Source organism: Mobula hypostoma, chromosome 10 (assembly GCF_963921235.1).
Source record: "Mobula hypostoma chromosome 10, sMobHyp1.1, whole genome shotgun sequence".
In the NCBI taxonomy this organism is placed as follows: domain Eukaryota; kingdom Metazoa; phylum Chordata; class Chondrichthyes; order Myliobatiformes; family Myliobatidae; genus Mobula; species Mobula hypostoma.
In genome coordinates, this window is record NC_086106.1 from 80,703,880 (window position 1) to 80,719,857 (window position 15,978).

The 15,978-nt window shown below is 42.6% G+C and overlaps 1 protein-coding gene across 6 annotated transcripts in view; it reads left to right on the plus strand.

Annotated features, from left to right (window-relative positions):
* The first annotated feature begins 3,366 nt into the window (after nt 1-3,366).
* LOC134352985 (microtubule-associated protein futsch-like) overlaps nt 3,367-15,978 on the plus strand; it is a 111,625-nt gene continuing 99,013 nt past the window's right edge. For 5 of the 6 annotated variants that reach the window (XR_010019526.1, XM_063060712.1, XM_063060714.1 and 2 more), the window contains exons 1-2: nt 3,372-3,491; nt 8,640-9,124. Coding sequence is in view for 4 of the 6 variants with exons in the window: in XM_063060712.1 (XP_062916782.1) it covers nt 9,062-9,124 (63 nt within the window). In the remaining 2 variants the exon portion in view is untranslated. Of the gene's footprint in view, nt 3,492-8,639; nt 9,125-15,978 lie in introns of all 6 variants that reach the window. The other variant, XM_063060715.1, reaches the window with a different exon arrangement.

Sequence of the window (15,978 nt, forward strand, 5' to 3'; positions counted from 1 at the left end):
GGAAACAGTTCTCACTGCAGCCATCCATGGTTGTTAGACCATCATTGTAGTTCCGTAGTTTTATCAAACTCAGGAATATTTCTGTAATGTTGGTTTGCTGTGGAATTTATGCAACAAATAAACATTGCCAGTGGAGGAAGGAGCTCTAATCCACTATTCCAGATTCAAACTCAGAGTAGCAAGAGAAAGGACAAGTATGGTGCCCCACTGTATAAGCTCTATCCCTAGTAGCTTTGTGAGGAAATTTATAATTCCGGTGTTTTAAATTAACCTAACTGAAACTCATGATAAATGTCTGAAAATTTGAGAAACTGAATGTAATATTTTGTTTACTCAGATCAGTGTCAGTAGGAAATACAACAAAAGTTTGGCTGAAATACAAATTATATTTCCAAACCATTCTTTACCGTAACTCAGATGCCTGCTTCTGTCCTGTGCACTTAGATAGCTGGTTTGTCAGGACTCAAGAATGTCACGTTGTGTGCTTGGCACAACCAAAATTCAAGTGAATATTCTTGTCGTAATCACAGTGCATCTCATCTTTCATTTCCTTGTATATCAAATTCTTCGGCTCAGATTTCAGATGCTGAAAAGCAATGAAAAAAATTATTTAAAACTTTTCAATTCCAAGTTATGAAAGAAGCAAGTCATTTTTTAAATTAATAATTCAACTGGGTGTTTGAACCAAAGGGACTCAACAAAAATTCCCAGTGATTGTTATTATGTTGAGTGATGAACCATTTTGTGCATTCCTGGGCCCGTTTGTACATTAGCTTATTCTGAATATAGAAATGTAATTTGTATTTAATTCAAGGATATATCAGCTGGACCTTGACATAAAAGCAGATGTGCACACACTTGGACATTACAAAAGAAGATTTAAAAACTGATCAGGCTGCATACTGAGTTGAATAGTGATCTCATACCTATGTCTTACTTGGAGATTGCCACATTCAAATAACAGGCATCATAATCAATGTGCCAAATAGGATTGATTCTGGTTGGTCCAGTGTCTCAAAACTGGATGTTAACATTATACTTCAGACCATTACTAGTTACAGAACGGTTTACCAGCCCATCTTTAACCACAAAGCTGGCTTCTCTGTTGTATCTCCATTACCATCAAGTCTGGAATCTTAAACTGTGCACATTGGGAGGTACAACAAAAAATGTGTCCATCAGCTCTGTCCTTACTGATCTGCTCAAGTTTGCTACCCCAAAGATCACCTTTTATTATCCTATCCACCCACATTTGGCAATATTCTTTGGCTCCATAAGGCCCTTCTAATGGTTTCAATTCAGCCTACATTTGCTACTTTACTGTGGAATTGATGGCAAAGCTCTCTGGCACCTTTATCTTACCAGCTGAACCTTCACTCCCTCTCCTTCCCCATCCCTCTATGGGATTTCATTACTCCCTACAACAAAGGTGATATTTTCGCTTCTGAGCACTTTTCAGAGGGATAGGCTTTGCAATTTGTAGGGCTTGATCTTCATCCTTGCTCATGTTTTTAATTCATTCAGCCTCTTCAGCAGCCTTCGTGTGCTTGCAGCTGTCTGAAGGATGCTTGGGACATCATTCATGTAGTTTCTCAGTGGAGGAAGCCTCTGAACTGACTATAGCTTTAACCATCCAACCACCTGCCTTGCTCCAATAAGGATGATCTAGAAGGCTGTCACAAACAGGATGGAAGAGATGGAACACCCCATTGTAATGCCTACTTTGAGCTGCTGCTATCCTGTTGTAGTCTTCAGATAAGAAGCCAATCTGGAGGTCACTGAAGTAATCAGAAACAGGCCCTCTAATACAATTGGCGATGGAAAAAGAACTCCATTGCAAAGTTGATGAACTGATGAGGCACAGATCCATAGGCATTCGCAAGATCCAGCCACACGATGTGTAGGTCACCTTTCTCACGCTTGGCTCATTGAATTTGGTTCCGCATGCTCCACACATCCTGGGAAGCCTGCCTTCTGGCAGCTGGTGTCAATGGAACATACCCTGGTGATCCAAGGGACGTTTTTCTTGCTGGATCACTGTACTGACTCCTGATGTACTGCTCCAGACCCTCTTTGGTGAATTCCAGCTTGCTGCTCTTGTTATCCTCCAAGAGCTGCAGGTGTATTTGAAGGGATTCGTGGAGAAGCTGGCTCTCCCTCACCACCTTCCTTCTGTGCTCACAAATGCGCTCTGCCTTTCGCAGCCTGTCACCTTCTGCTTCACTTTGTTCCACAACAGCTTCAAGGCTCCACCTCCTCCTGTGTTGCTTTCTTCCAGTCTGTCCGTAGCTGGTGCTGCCTTCGTACTAGCTGCCCTATGTCCTCCTTCCTTCTTCCTTTTCTCTTAGAGCAGTGACTCACTTGACATCCAATCTATCTCTGTACGCCTCGTAGATGAAGTCTCCAAATGAGTTAAGCTTGTCTTACACTCGGCCGAGTAGCGCGTGCTCTAGGATCGCACTGAGGTCCACGTTCAGCCTCTGTCACTCAGCCACGTTGTTCACCTTTGGCCACTTGATCTTGTGCCTCCTCCTGCTTTCTTCCTCTTAGCTTTGTGTTGTGGCTCCCAAGATGGGGAAGAGATGGAACACCCCATTGTAATGCCTACTTTGAGCTGCTGCTATCCTGTTGTAGTCTTCAGATAAGAAGCCAATCTGGAGGTCACTGAAGTAATCAGAAACAGGCCCTCTAATACAATTGTCTGCTGTGTTTGTGTGCTCACACACAGGGGTGCTAAAAGGTTCAAAGGTTCATTTATTATCAAAGCATGTATCCATATACAACTCTGAAAGCCACAAAACCAAGAATGAACATGAAAGAGGGAAACATCAAACCCATCTACCCCTGCAGAAAAAAAAAACTGCATCCTGATCATCAACCCCCAAAACCCCCATTGTTGGGTCTTCTTCCCCTACCAACAAATCACCTCCAGCAATATTGGGTCCTTCAGCTCTGTGGCTTTGGGTCCCTCTTGTCTGATTTGCCACAGCAGTGCAAGGTCGCTGTTGGCCTCTCTGGCTGCACTTCATTCTCCCATGATGGATTCATAGCCCCCTATGTGTCATCACATTCTCCCATACACACAATACTTTGGATACTTTCAAATGATCTTTATCTCTGTAAGGGGTTTCTTCTTTTATTTTACTGCTAAGGCTAATAAAAATGGCTTCTTTGTTATGTTAGAATAAAATGGCTTCTTTGTTATATTAACTGCTGAGAAAGTGCTCCTCTATAGCAGCTTGTTTGGGTTACAATTACTGATAGAATTGTATTCATTTGCTAACCAATTAGGATAGATGTTATTCTTTCTTGTGTGTCTGTAAGCTATTTTTTTCGCGGGCTTTGGGGGAGAAGGTGTGATGGGGACAGAAAGAGGAGATGCGATGCTGCAAGCTGGGTGATGGAATGGACCCCGCGCGGGAGTCCGAGGCCCAAGGTTTTCAGGAGGAGAACCGAAGGACGTGCTGGTCACGCTCTGGTCGACCACCAAGGTTGGTCCCAGGCGGCGGGTCAAGGGGTTCGGAGGAGATCGCATGGTGGAAAGAAGACTCCGTTCATTGAGCTCCAATGGTTGTGCACGAAGTGGTTGAACTCTGATAAGTTTGGCGCCTTTTACTTTCCTTTTTTATTGTATCTCTATTAATTACATCCGGGGTCCCCAACCTTTTTTGCAGTGCGGACCGGTTTCATGTTGACAATATTCTTGCGGACCGACCGGGGGGGGGGGTGCGGGTACGGGATGGTTGCCAACGGACAAGAGTAGCAAATACGCAACATACATCAAAGTTGCTGGTGAACGCAGCAGGCCAAGCAGCATCGTCAGGTCCTGATGAAGGGTCTCGGCCTGAAACGTCGACTGCACCTCTTCCTACAGATGCTGCCTGGCCTGCTGCGTTCACCAGTAACTTTGATGTATGTTGCTTGAATTTCCAGCATCTGCAGAATTCCTTTTGTTTGAGTAGCAAATACGTTGCGTTACCCAGAGAAAGACTACAATGACCAAGAAGCCTCAGACACTGAGTACAAATGAAAATCATCAACAAAACATTTTTAGCTTAGTTGAACTATTGCAAAGCCTCAGCACCATCATGCATTAATTAAAAGTTAATTTCTTGTTTCTCCAAATTCCTACGTCATGCAATTGATCTGAAATTATATTTGTGTTCAGCTTCGTGGCCTATCATATCACAAAAATTTCTGAGAAAGCAATTAATGTCCAATGTAGGTGCAGAAGGATTATGTGGAGGTGGCCACAGAATGGTGGCCATGAACATGAAGAATCCCATCATGCCTTAGAATGGACTGTTGTGAATGCAAGGACAACACTGGAGTCCTTTGTGCCGGTAATGTCTGAGCTGGCAGAATGACCAAACAGACAGTGTAACACATTCAAACTACTAAAGTAAATGCTTCCAGTTGCAAATGACTGGGTTTCTCAACAATTTACTGGAACCGAAGAGAAACTTTCTTTGGCCTCATTAAAATGTACCACTCCGAGGGAAATTGTGGAAGCCTTTGGAGGTTTTCATTATCAATGGGTAATTTTTGCTCTATTACATGCCCTCTCTTTGGCTTTTATGATGGCTTTGACTTCCCTTGTCAGCCATGGTTGTGTCATCCTGCCTTTAGGATACTTCTTGCCTGTCTATCCTGTGCCTTCTGAATTGCTCCCAGAAATTCCAGCCATTGCTGCTCTGCCATCATCCCTAATAGTGTCCTTGTCCAATCAACTTTGGCCGTATCCTCTCTCATGCCTCTGTAATTCCCTTCTGACATTAGCTTCCCCCTCTCAAATTGCAGGGTGATCATGTTATGATCACTTTCTCCTAAGGGTTCCATTACCTTCAGTTCTCTAATCTTGTTGGCATTCTACAAATTCTCTCTCTTGGGATACAGCAGTAACCTGATCTTCCTAATCTACCCGCTTATTGCAATCCCTCATAACTATCATAACATTACCATTTTGGCATACATTTTCTATTTCCTATTGTAATTTGTAGCCCATATCTTTGCAGCAGTTTGGAGGCCTGTATATAACTCCTGTCAGGGCATTTTTACTCTAGCAGTTTCTTAGCTCCACCCACAAGGATTCTACACTTTCCATTGCTATGTCATCTCTTTCTAATGATTTGATTTCATTTTTACCAACAGAGCCATCCCATCCCATCTGCCTACCTGCCTGTCCTTTTGATACAATGTATATCCTTAGACCTTAAGGTCCCACCTATAATCTTCTTTCAGCCACAATGTCATACCCGCCAATCTCTAACTGCGCCTCAAGTTTATCGTCTTATTCTGTGGGCTGCGCGCATACAACACCTTCAGTCCTGTATTCATCACCATTTCGATTTTCTCGCCCTTTTATTTTGTAACTCATCCTACTGACTGCAATTTTGCCCTGTCATAAGCCTCTCCTTGCTCGGAATCTCACTACACACTGCTTCTGTTTGTAACCTCAGCCCTCTCACTCCGGTTCCACGCCCCCCCTCCCCCGCCAATTTAGTTTAAACCCTCCCGAACAGCTCTAATAAACCTGTCCGCTAGAATATTGGTCCCCCGCCCCTCCCCCTGGGTTCAGGTGTGACCCGTCCCTTTTGATCTTATGATCTTTAAATGTCTAACCGTAAATGTTTAAAGAAATCCGAAGATTTCATCTTTGATTTCTGGCCTTGAGATATATTCATTATCATTTCGGACAGCTCGATTGCGCTATAGCTGCTGGGGATTTCCTTGCCTGGGATTTAGCAGCCGTGCCGGCAGTCAGTTGTCCTCATTACCGCGATCGCTGGGTCGTCTATGTTTCCTTCGCTCTGGTGGCAGGTTGTCCCGGGGCTGCCCGCATATTTCGGGCATGACGTTCGAATATTGGTATGCAGTTGTGGCCATGAGAACGTTAATGTACGGAGTCTATATGTTAATGTCTCTAACTAAACTAATACTGGAGATTGAACATCAGTGTAATTAGATAAACTTGATTTCGCTGGCTTGAAATATGCCGCTTTTAACTTCATTTAAAGTCTGGTATTGAGCCCATGTGAAGTACTTGGGCGGAGAATTCTGTGTAGGTGAATTTCAACACGGTATGCGGATTCCTCTTCTACTCGGCTGTTTCTACAGGTCCAGCTGTGATGAATGAAGTCTATCAACAGAAATGAATGAATACGATGGCTGGAGCAAATTTAGGAATCGAAATCTCCAACCCTACGCTTTCGTTTTTGAGTTGTCCGAAAACTCTTTATTTATTTACACTTAATTCCTTCGTGATCTTTGTAATTTTAAGACGAAGAATTTTTTAAATATCGGCGAGCAGTGAAATTGCCGGTGATCTGTATTTCCCACAGATCTGGACATGATTCCGTTTTGGTGCATTTTGTGAATCAGAATCAAGTTTAATATCACTGGCACATGACGTGAAATGTGTTCTTATGCGGCAACAGTACATTGCAATACATAATAAAAACTGTAAATTACTGTGAGAAGAATATGTATATTTTAAAAAGTTAAATTAAATACGTAGCGCAAAGTGAGAAAAAGCAAGGAAGTGTTCGTTTTAAATAAATGCACATGCCCTCAATGAGTTAAAGTTACAGGGTATTCTTGATTTAATAAAAATTCAGTGGTTTCCCATTCACAATTGGTTGAGCGGGTGCAGTAAGTATTTCTCTTGGTACAATAAATCTTTCTGCCATATTTCGTGCATCCTACTTTAGACTTCCGCTTTCAGTCCGATTGTTGAAGTAGCAGGAATAGCAGAAAGTTGTACACGTTTCTGTAAGTCCCAGAACGAACACAACAAAGCTCCATTTTCTGTTTTCAACATCCGTGTGGTCTTCGGCAAGTTTCTGGTCATTGTAAACCACCGAAGGGGCGAGGGTACTTTCCTTACCGCCCGCTGCAGCAGTAATTCACTTTAATAGAGCCAGTTAGTACAAAGTCAAACTGTCGATAAACGCCGGTAGGTCACGGAAGGGATTCGGAGCTGACAGACCTTCCAGCAGTTTTTCAGAGGCAGATGTGACCTCACTCGTGATTTTACTCATTTACAAAGTTACTTGAAGTTATTTGGATAAGTGCTTCTGTAATCACGGGATCCGAGCAATACATTCAATAGCAGAGCTAGACAATGACAAAGTGATCTAAAATACACGCCTATGTTAAATTTATAGCTCACTTGAGACATAAAACTATCTAAAATTCCTCTATAATTATACAATAAAATCGATTTTGGAAATTATTTAAAAAGGTAAATCAAAATGAAAATACGCCAACGAGAATCAGAGAGCGCCATCCACCCTCAGTAGCATCTGTTGCTCAGTGTTGGGTAAATTCAGGGCTTTCTTCCAACAGACTAGCAGTTCCGAGCCAGTGCGGTCCTTAAAAAGCATCTGCGCAGTAATCTCTGAACCAAAATTATTAATAAGGAAATGTAAAAAGAGAATGTAATGCTTGTAGTCTTTTAATGTATCTACCTATAAAGGAAAAGAACAGAGAAAGAGGTATGGAAGGAAAATCCTTTAGAGAAGGGAGTAATCTCAATTAACCAACTGTGCCAGGGGAATAATGCATCCACAATGTGTGATCAACACCTACCTTATTCTAGGTATGCTACACTACATTTTCAAGAAGGAATAATATAATAATAGGCATCCGTTAGTCTCATGAGACCATGGATTTGCGCCTTGGAAGGTTTCCAGGGCGCAGGCCTGGGCAAGGTTGTATGGAAGACCAGCAGTTGCCCATGCTGCAAGTCTCCCCTCTCCACGCTACCGATGTTGTCCGAGGGAAGGGCACTAGAGCCGATACAGCTTGGCACCGGTGTCGTCGCAGAGCAATGTGTGGTTAAGTGCCTTGCTCAAGGACACAAACACGCTGCCTCAGGTGAGGCTCGAACTGCGACCATCAAATCACTAGACGAACACCTTAACCACTTGGCCACGTGCCAACACAAAACTGGCAACAATTTACTTGCATACATGTATACAATGCGCAAAATATACAAGTATGAGGTTATCAACTCAATAATAAGGTTATCAAATAATTATAAGGTTATTATAAAGTTATAACTGCTCTTCTTAAGCTCCGATATCTCCTCAAGAGTAACACTTGGGAAAGAATATGGCGATAAATATGTGGAAAGATTTTATAGTATACTCTTATCCAGGATGACTACAGCAGTTCAGATGACCTGCTTCTATGCTGTAGCTTTCTAGAGTTCTCTCACTCTAGATTAGCTGTTGCTGATAGGACGAACCTCTACCCAGTCCTGAAGAAATAGTTTAAATGCAAATTGCTGGGTTCCAGTTTTGCTCACCAGTATGTGATCTACCTTGATTTGTAAGGTACGTCTACTAAATTGAAACCAAACTCGGAGAAATCACAGCTGACACTAGCGTAGCCAAAGTACGCTTGTAAATGTGGAATGGAGGAATGTGTAGTGCGAAAGTCAGCAATCATAACTTAGATGTCTTGGGCGTGTGGTGGAAAGTGCACATCGAAAACAATTTCTAGATCCAAGTCATTGGCCGAAAATGCAGGCGCTTTTCATCCAATGAAATACATAAATTAAATTGGTGAAAAGAGAAAGGTTATGGGATTGTCCTCCAGATGCCAATACAATAAGGTTTATTTTTCTTTTTCAGATACTGATACGTCTCATTCAATTTAGCCAAAGGTTTATTCTATTCCCAACTCCAGCGGTTCGAAATGTCCGGGGTAGGCGGAATGAGTTGGCAATGACGGGATGGGACCATAGCTGATATACTCCTCGTCGCTCTAACCCCAGCCAGCGCCTGTTCCCTGACCAGGGCGAAATCTGTCATTTGTTTCCCGGCACTGTCTGCTAAATCTCGCGACAGCTCGGGCGACGGTTTCCATGGTGCTGTTGTTCGATGAGCCATTGGCAGACACGGCCGGCCGAGCCCAGTGCTTTGGAACGCCCGGACAACGCGTAAATCGTGCCCTAGCAACCAACGCACATGACAACAAGACCCCCTAAAACAGCGGGAGCGCGGGCGGACCTCATTCTCCCAAGGTGGATGCGGACACACGCTCCGAGAGCACAATGGAAGCCTACGTGTCCTCCTATGCCAAGAATACGGCCCTTCGTAAAGTCCACGAGAGGGATGTGAGTGAAGTGTTCAAGTTAGATGCAAAAGTACAAATTCTCCATCCCATTCTTATCTCCCTAAGGCCCCCTCCCCACTTTCCAAACGAGAAACAGCCCGTTCAGAACTTAAATGAGGAGAAGCATCTACTGAGGCATTGAGTAACACCAACAGGTTATTGGAGGAACGAGGCATTGAGTAACACTAATAGATTATTGGAGGAACGAGGCATTGAGTAACACCAATAGGTTATTGGAGGAACGAGGAACGAGGCATTGAGTAACACCAATAGGTTATTGGAGGAATGAGGCATTGAGTAACACCAACAGGTTATTGGAGGAACGAGGCATTGAGTAACACCAATAGGTTTTTGGAGGAACGAGGCATTGAGTAACACCAATAGGTTATTGGAGGAACGAGGTATTGAGTAACACCAATAGGTTATTGGAGGAACGAGACATTGAGTAACACCAATAGGTTATTGGAGGAACGAGACATTGAGTAACACCAATAGGTTATTGGGGGAACAAAGAGAAAGTCGAAGTCGGTTTTATTGCTATATACACAAGTACATGATGGTACCGGGTGCAATGAAAAACTTGCAGCAGCATCACAGGCGCTTCGCATCATATCAGCAGTATTAACAATACAAATATAAATTATACAAACATTTTACAAGGCAATATAGAACAAAAAGTTAATTTTAGTGCAAGGTGGAGGCAGTGTTGCTAAACTGTTCTGTTAATAATTCGAGATTTTCCGGTTGGTTCAAAGGATTGAAAGGAAATAGCTGTTCTTGAACCTGCTGCTGTGGGGCTTCATTTTTCTGCCCCTCCTGCCCAATGGTAGCCTGTAGAAATAGGGATAGTGCAAGAAAATGGTATTGAAGTTCATCGTAATCTACAATCAGGTGAAATGATGCAGGGTCAACATCAATTTTTATGTTTCCATTGCTGGGTTTCCACCCGATGAAGGGTTTCAGCCTGAAATATCAGCAGTTCTTTCCTCTTTTTCTGCTCGACCTGCTGAGTTCCTCCAATTGCTACTCCAGATGCCAGCATCTGCAGTTCCTAATGTTCCCTACGTTTTATATAGTTGGCCTCCAATGTTGTTACAACAAAGTCCTAGATTAAGGAACAGCTTCTCTTCTTCAAGCTTAGAATATTTCAGCCCTCAAGACTTATCATTGAATTTGACTATTTTTCTCAACCAGTTCAGTGTCTTCTTTGACTTAAAATGTTGCTTGATATGTTGAATGTTCTTTGCATTTGCTTCAGATTTACAAAATCTGCAATGGTTTGCTTCTTTGATGTCTTATTCCCTTAAACCAGGAAGTCTGTGATTAATAAACATTAGCCTCACCCTGCTGGTACTGCCACCACTTGTCTTGATCAGTCCCTCTTGATTTTCAACCAATCATGGAGACTTCCATTGTCGTCTCCAATTACTCTGTCTTAGCAATGTGAAATGTGTTCTATTCCCAAATTTTCCAAATAATAGGATATCAATCTGAAATATTCAGGCTCTTTCCCAGAAGCTGCCTGAGCTGTTGAAAATTTCCAGCCATTTCTGTTTTTTTGTAGGGAATGTAGATATCCCACCCTGAAAAAAACTCATTTCAGGGAGGTAGCACCACCACCCTGCCCCCCGCAACCCCATATTCCACCCCCCCATTGACCTCCAAGGGTGTATGTATACAGGACATTTGATTATGAAAGTACACAACAATTTATTTGATCACATATTGAAACTATTTACATATATATATATATATATTCCTTGTTGAGTATTTTGTTGGCCATCTCAATGCTAATAGCTAAATGCTGATGCAAATAGCTTTTCCATTTCTTTTGCAAACTTTCCTTGTACTGTGATGTGGCTTGCTTGGCAGATTTGAGCATTTTTCCGGAAGTCTCAACCTCACAGCAGTCTGTGTCAATGAATTTGTTAGTTTTCCGAGACATCAGATTCACAAGATCCACAATTATATTATATTATCATGGAGTTATTTTTTTAATTCTATTCCAACTTTAAGCAAGTCTACAGGGAGTTTGGCCTCATCACGTAGGACATCAATAGAGTAGCTCCTTAGCAGCGAGCCAGCTAGCTTAAATAACGTTAGCTATGCTAATGAATGAATGACATCTGTTAAATTAGAAATGAGTGCGATAAAGGAATAGCAGTTATAATGGGTGACTTCAATCTACATATAGATTGGGTGAATCAAATTGGTAAAGGTGCTGAGGAAGAGGATTTCTTGGAATGTATGCGGGATAGTTTTCTGAACCCACATGTCGAGGAACCAACTACAGAGCAGGCCATTCTGGACTGGGTATTGAGCAATGAGGATGGGTTAGTTAGCAATTTGGTCATGCGAGGTCCCTTGGGTAAGAGTGACCATAATATGGTGTAATTCTTCATTAAGATGGAGAGTGATATAGTTAATTCAGTAACAAAGGTTCTGAACTTGAAGGGTAACTTTGAAAGTATGAGACGTGAATTAACTACGATAGACTGGCAAATGACACTTAAAGGGTTGACGGTGGATATGCAATGGCAAGCATTTAAAGGTTGCATGGATGAACTACAGCAATTGTTCATCCCAGTTTGGCAAAAGAATAAACCAGGGAAGGTAGTGCACCCGTGGCTGACAAGGGAAATTAGGGATAGTATCAATTCCAAAGAAGAAACGTACAAATTAGCCAGAAAAAGCGGCACACCTAAGGACTGGAAGAAATTCAGAGTCCAGCAGAGGAGGACAAAGGGCTTAATTAGGAAAGGGAAAGAAGATTATGAGAGAAAGCTGGCAGGGAACATAAAAACTGACTGTAAAAGCTTTTATAGATATGTGAAAAGAAAAAGATTGTTTAAGCCAAATGTAGGTCCCTTACAGTCAGAAACAGGTGAATTGATAATGGGGAACAAGGACATGGCAGGCCAATTGAATAGCTACTTTGGTTCTGTCTTCACTAAGGAGGACATAAATACTCTTCCGGAAATAGGCTACCGAGGGTCTAGTGAGATGGAGGAACTGAGGGAAATACATGTTAGTAGGGAAGTGGTGTTAGGTAAATTGAAGGGATTAAAGGCAGATAAATCCCCAGGGCCAGATGTTCTCCATCCCAGAGTGCTTAAGGAAGTAGCCCAAGAAATAGTGGATGCATTAGTGATAATTTTTCAAAACTCTTTAGATTCTGGACTAGTTCCTGAGGATTGGAGGGTGGCTAATGTAACCCCAGTTTTTAAAAAAGGAGGGAGAGAGAAACCGGGGAATTATAGACCGGTTATAATTATAGCCTAACGTCGGTGGTGGGGAAACTGCTGGAGTCAGTTATCAAAGATGTGATAACAGCACATTTGGAAAGCGGTGAAATTATCGGACAAAGTCAGCATGGATTTGTGAAAGGAAAATCATGTCTGACGAATCTCATAGAATTTTTTGAGGATGTAACTAGTAGAGCGGATAGGGGAGAACCAGTGGATGTGGTATATTTGGATTTTCAAAAGGCTTTTGACAAGGTCCCACACAGGAGATTAATGTGCAAACTTAAAGCACACGGTATTGGGGGTAAGGTATTGACGTGGAGAGAGAATTGGTTAGCAGACAGGAAGCAAAGAGTGGGAATTAACGGGACCTTTTCAGAATGGCAGGCGGTGACTAGTGGGGTACCGCAAGGCTCAGTACTGGGACCCCAGTTGTTTACAATATATATTAATGACTTAGACGAGGGAATTAAATGCAGCATCTCCAAGTTTGCAGATGACACGAAGCTGGGTGGCAGTGTTAGCTGTGAGGAGGATGCGAAGAGGATGCAGGGTGACTTGGATAGGTTAGGTGAGTGGGCAAATTCATGGCAGATGCAATTTAATGTGGATAAATGTGAAGTTATCCACTTTGGCGGCAAGAACAGGAAAACAGATTATTATCTGAATGGTAGCCGATTAGGAAAAGGGGAGGTGCAACGAGACCTGGGTGTCATTGTACACTAGTCATTGAAAGTGGGCATGCGGGTACAGCAGGTCGTGAAAAAGGCAAATGGTATGCTGGCATTCATAGCAAGAGGATTCGAGTACAGGAGCAGGGAGGTACTACTGCGATTGTACAAGGCCTTGGTGAGACCACACCTGGAGTATTGTGTGCAGTTTTGGTCCCCTAATCTGAGGAAAGACATTCTTGCCATAGAGGCAAGGTTCACCAGATTGATTCCTGGGATGGCAGGACTTTCATATGCTGAAAGACTGGATCGACTAGGCTTATACTCTCTGGAATTTAGAAGATTGAGGGGGGATCTTATTGAAACGTATAAAATTCTAAAGGGATTGGACAGGCTAGATGTAGGAAGATTGTTCCCGATGTTGGGGAAGTCCAGAATGAGGGGTCACAGTTTAAGGATAAAGGGGAAGCCTTTTAGGACCGCGATGAGGAAAAACTTCTTCGCACAGAGAGTGATGAATCTGTGGAATTCTCTGCCACAGGAAGCAGTTGAGGCCAGTTCATTGCTATATTTAAGAGGGAGTTAGATATGGCCCATGTGGCTAAAGGGATCGGGGGTACGGAGAGAAGGCAGGTACAGAGTTCTGAGTTGGATGATCAGCCATGATTGTACTGAATGGCGGTGCAGGCTCGAAGGGCCGAATGGCCTACTCCTGCACCTATTTTCTATGTTTCTATATTTCTGTGTGTAAACTCACCTCAACATGTCTTTTACAGTCATTTAACCCACCATGGGCAATAGAAAAGTCACTGTTGCAAAGAGTGCAGTGAGCAACACTGTCATTATTTTTGACCCCTATTAGGCAGGGGTACACTTTAGTGTAGTCTGGGGTGAAGTACGTTTTTTTTTGGAACACTCTGCCATGGCGCTGCAGGACACTAAACTGAACTGATGGACAAGGAAAGAGAGAGAGAGGTCTACTGTAAAGCCGGCCCGCAGAGAAAACTTAGCACAAAGAGAGACAATCAGGATTCTCTCTCTCTCTCTCTCTCTCTCTCTCTCTGTCTCTCTCTCTCTCTCTCTCTCTCTCTCTCTCTCTCTCTCTTTCTCTCTCAGCCCCTCACTCCCTCTCAAAAAAATCAATTTCTGCAATATTGTATATAATTTGTGGGCGTCAGGGAGCTGCTATCAATATGCAGGAGACTCTTGGAACTTCCGGGAGAGGTGGGATGTCGGGGAATGTGCTGAGGAAGGATTCCAACATCAGCTTCACATTACCCTAATGGTAAATTAATGACTTATTTCCAGAAGGGAAGCTTTGGGATTTACTTCAAGATGGCATGCTTTGGGCTGGGTAATTTGAGTAATGGTACCAGTCTAGGCAGGTTTGATGCTTATAAATTAGATGTATTTGCAAAGGTTTTTCTTGCATAAAATTTAGAGACTCAAGATGCTGGAACTCAGAGCAAAAATGAAACTGATAGAAGAACTCAGCAAGTCAGGCAATATCCATAGAGGGAAAAGTTCCGTCAACACTTTAGGTTGAGACTCTTCATCTGGGCTGGGCCTTGGGCAAGGGTTCCCAACCCTCGGTTAATGGCATGGGTCCATGGCGTATTAGAAGTTGGGAACCCCTGACCTAGGGAATTGTACTAAGTAATTCTAGACTCAATATATGATAGCACTTCCAATGCCACATGTGCACCTAATGATAATCACCAGCTGCAATTTCCAACATAAACTAGAGCACCAAAGTGTGACTTATTACCTTGGTTAACTGACCACGAAGTATTTTAAATACTCCCTTGCCCTCTGAGATAGAGAATTTGAGAGATTCACCACCCACTACAAGAAGAAATTCCAAAGCACTCCAATTTTAAATGACTGCCCTCTAAGCTTGTAACCATGTTCCTTCATTCAAGATCCTCCCACTGGTGGAAACACCTCAACATTTAATTTGTAATGCCCTTAAGACATGATCCATTTCAATAGGATCACCCATTATTCCTCTCAAGTTCACAGAGTATAGTTTCAATTTCTTCAACCAGCCATGAAAGGACAACCTTCTCATCCACTAATTAGCCCAGTGAATCACCTTTGGACTGGCTCTGACACAATTGTCTCATTCTTAAAAGAACAATAATTGTGCAGGTGTGGCCCTACCAGCACAGTGTGCAATTGCAAAAATCCTTCTTTCTAAATTCCAGAATTCTAAACTAAAGGCCAATTTCCCATTTGCCTTCATAACTATTTGTAGCATCTGCTTCCTAATGTTTTGAAAATTGTATTTTGAGCACCTAGAGTCGTCTGTCCTTTACTCACCTGCAGTTTTTCTCTATTTAGATAACATAGCCTTTAGATTTCTCATAGCAAAGTGTATTACTTCATATTTTCCCGCATAGATTTCATTTGCCAAAATTTCACCCACTCACACAATCTATCTATCTCCAGTTGCACAGTCTTAATGCACCCGCGTGTTCTGAAGGAAGTAGCTGTGGAGATTGCGGAGGCATTAGCGATGATCTTTCAAAAGTCGATAGATTCTGCCATGGTTCCGGAGGACTGGAAGATTGCAAACGTCACTCCGCTATTTAAGAAGGGGGCAAGGAAGCAAAAAGGAAATTATAGACCTGTTGGCTTGACATCGGTGGTTGGGAAGTTGTTGGAGTCGATTGTCAAGGATGAGGTTACAGAGTACTTGGAGGCATATGACAAGATAGGCAGAACTCAGCATGGATTCCTTAAAGGAAAATCCTGCCTGACAAACCTATTACAATTTTTTGAGGAAATTACCAGTAGGCTAGACAAGGGAGATGCAGTGGATATTGTATATTTGGATTTTCAGAAGGCCTTTGACAAGGTGCCACACATGAGGCTACTTAACAAGATAAGAGCGCATGGAATTATGGGAAAGTTACATACGTGGATAGAGCATTGGC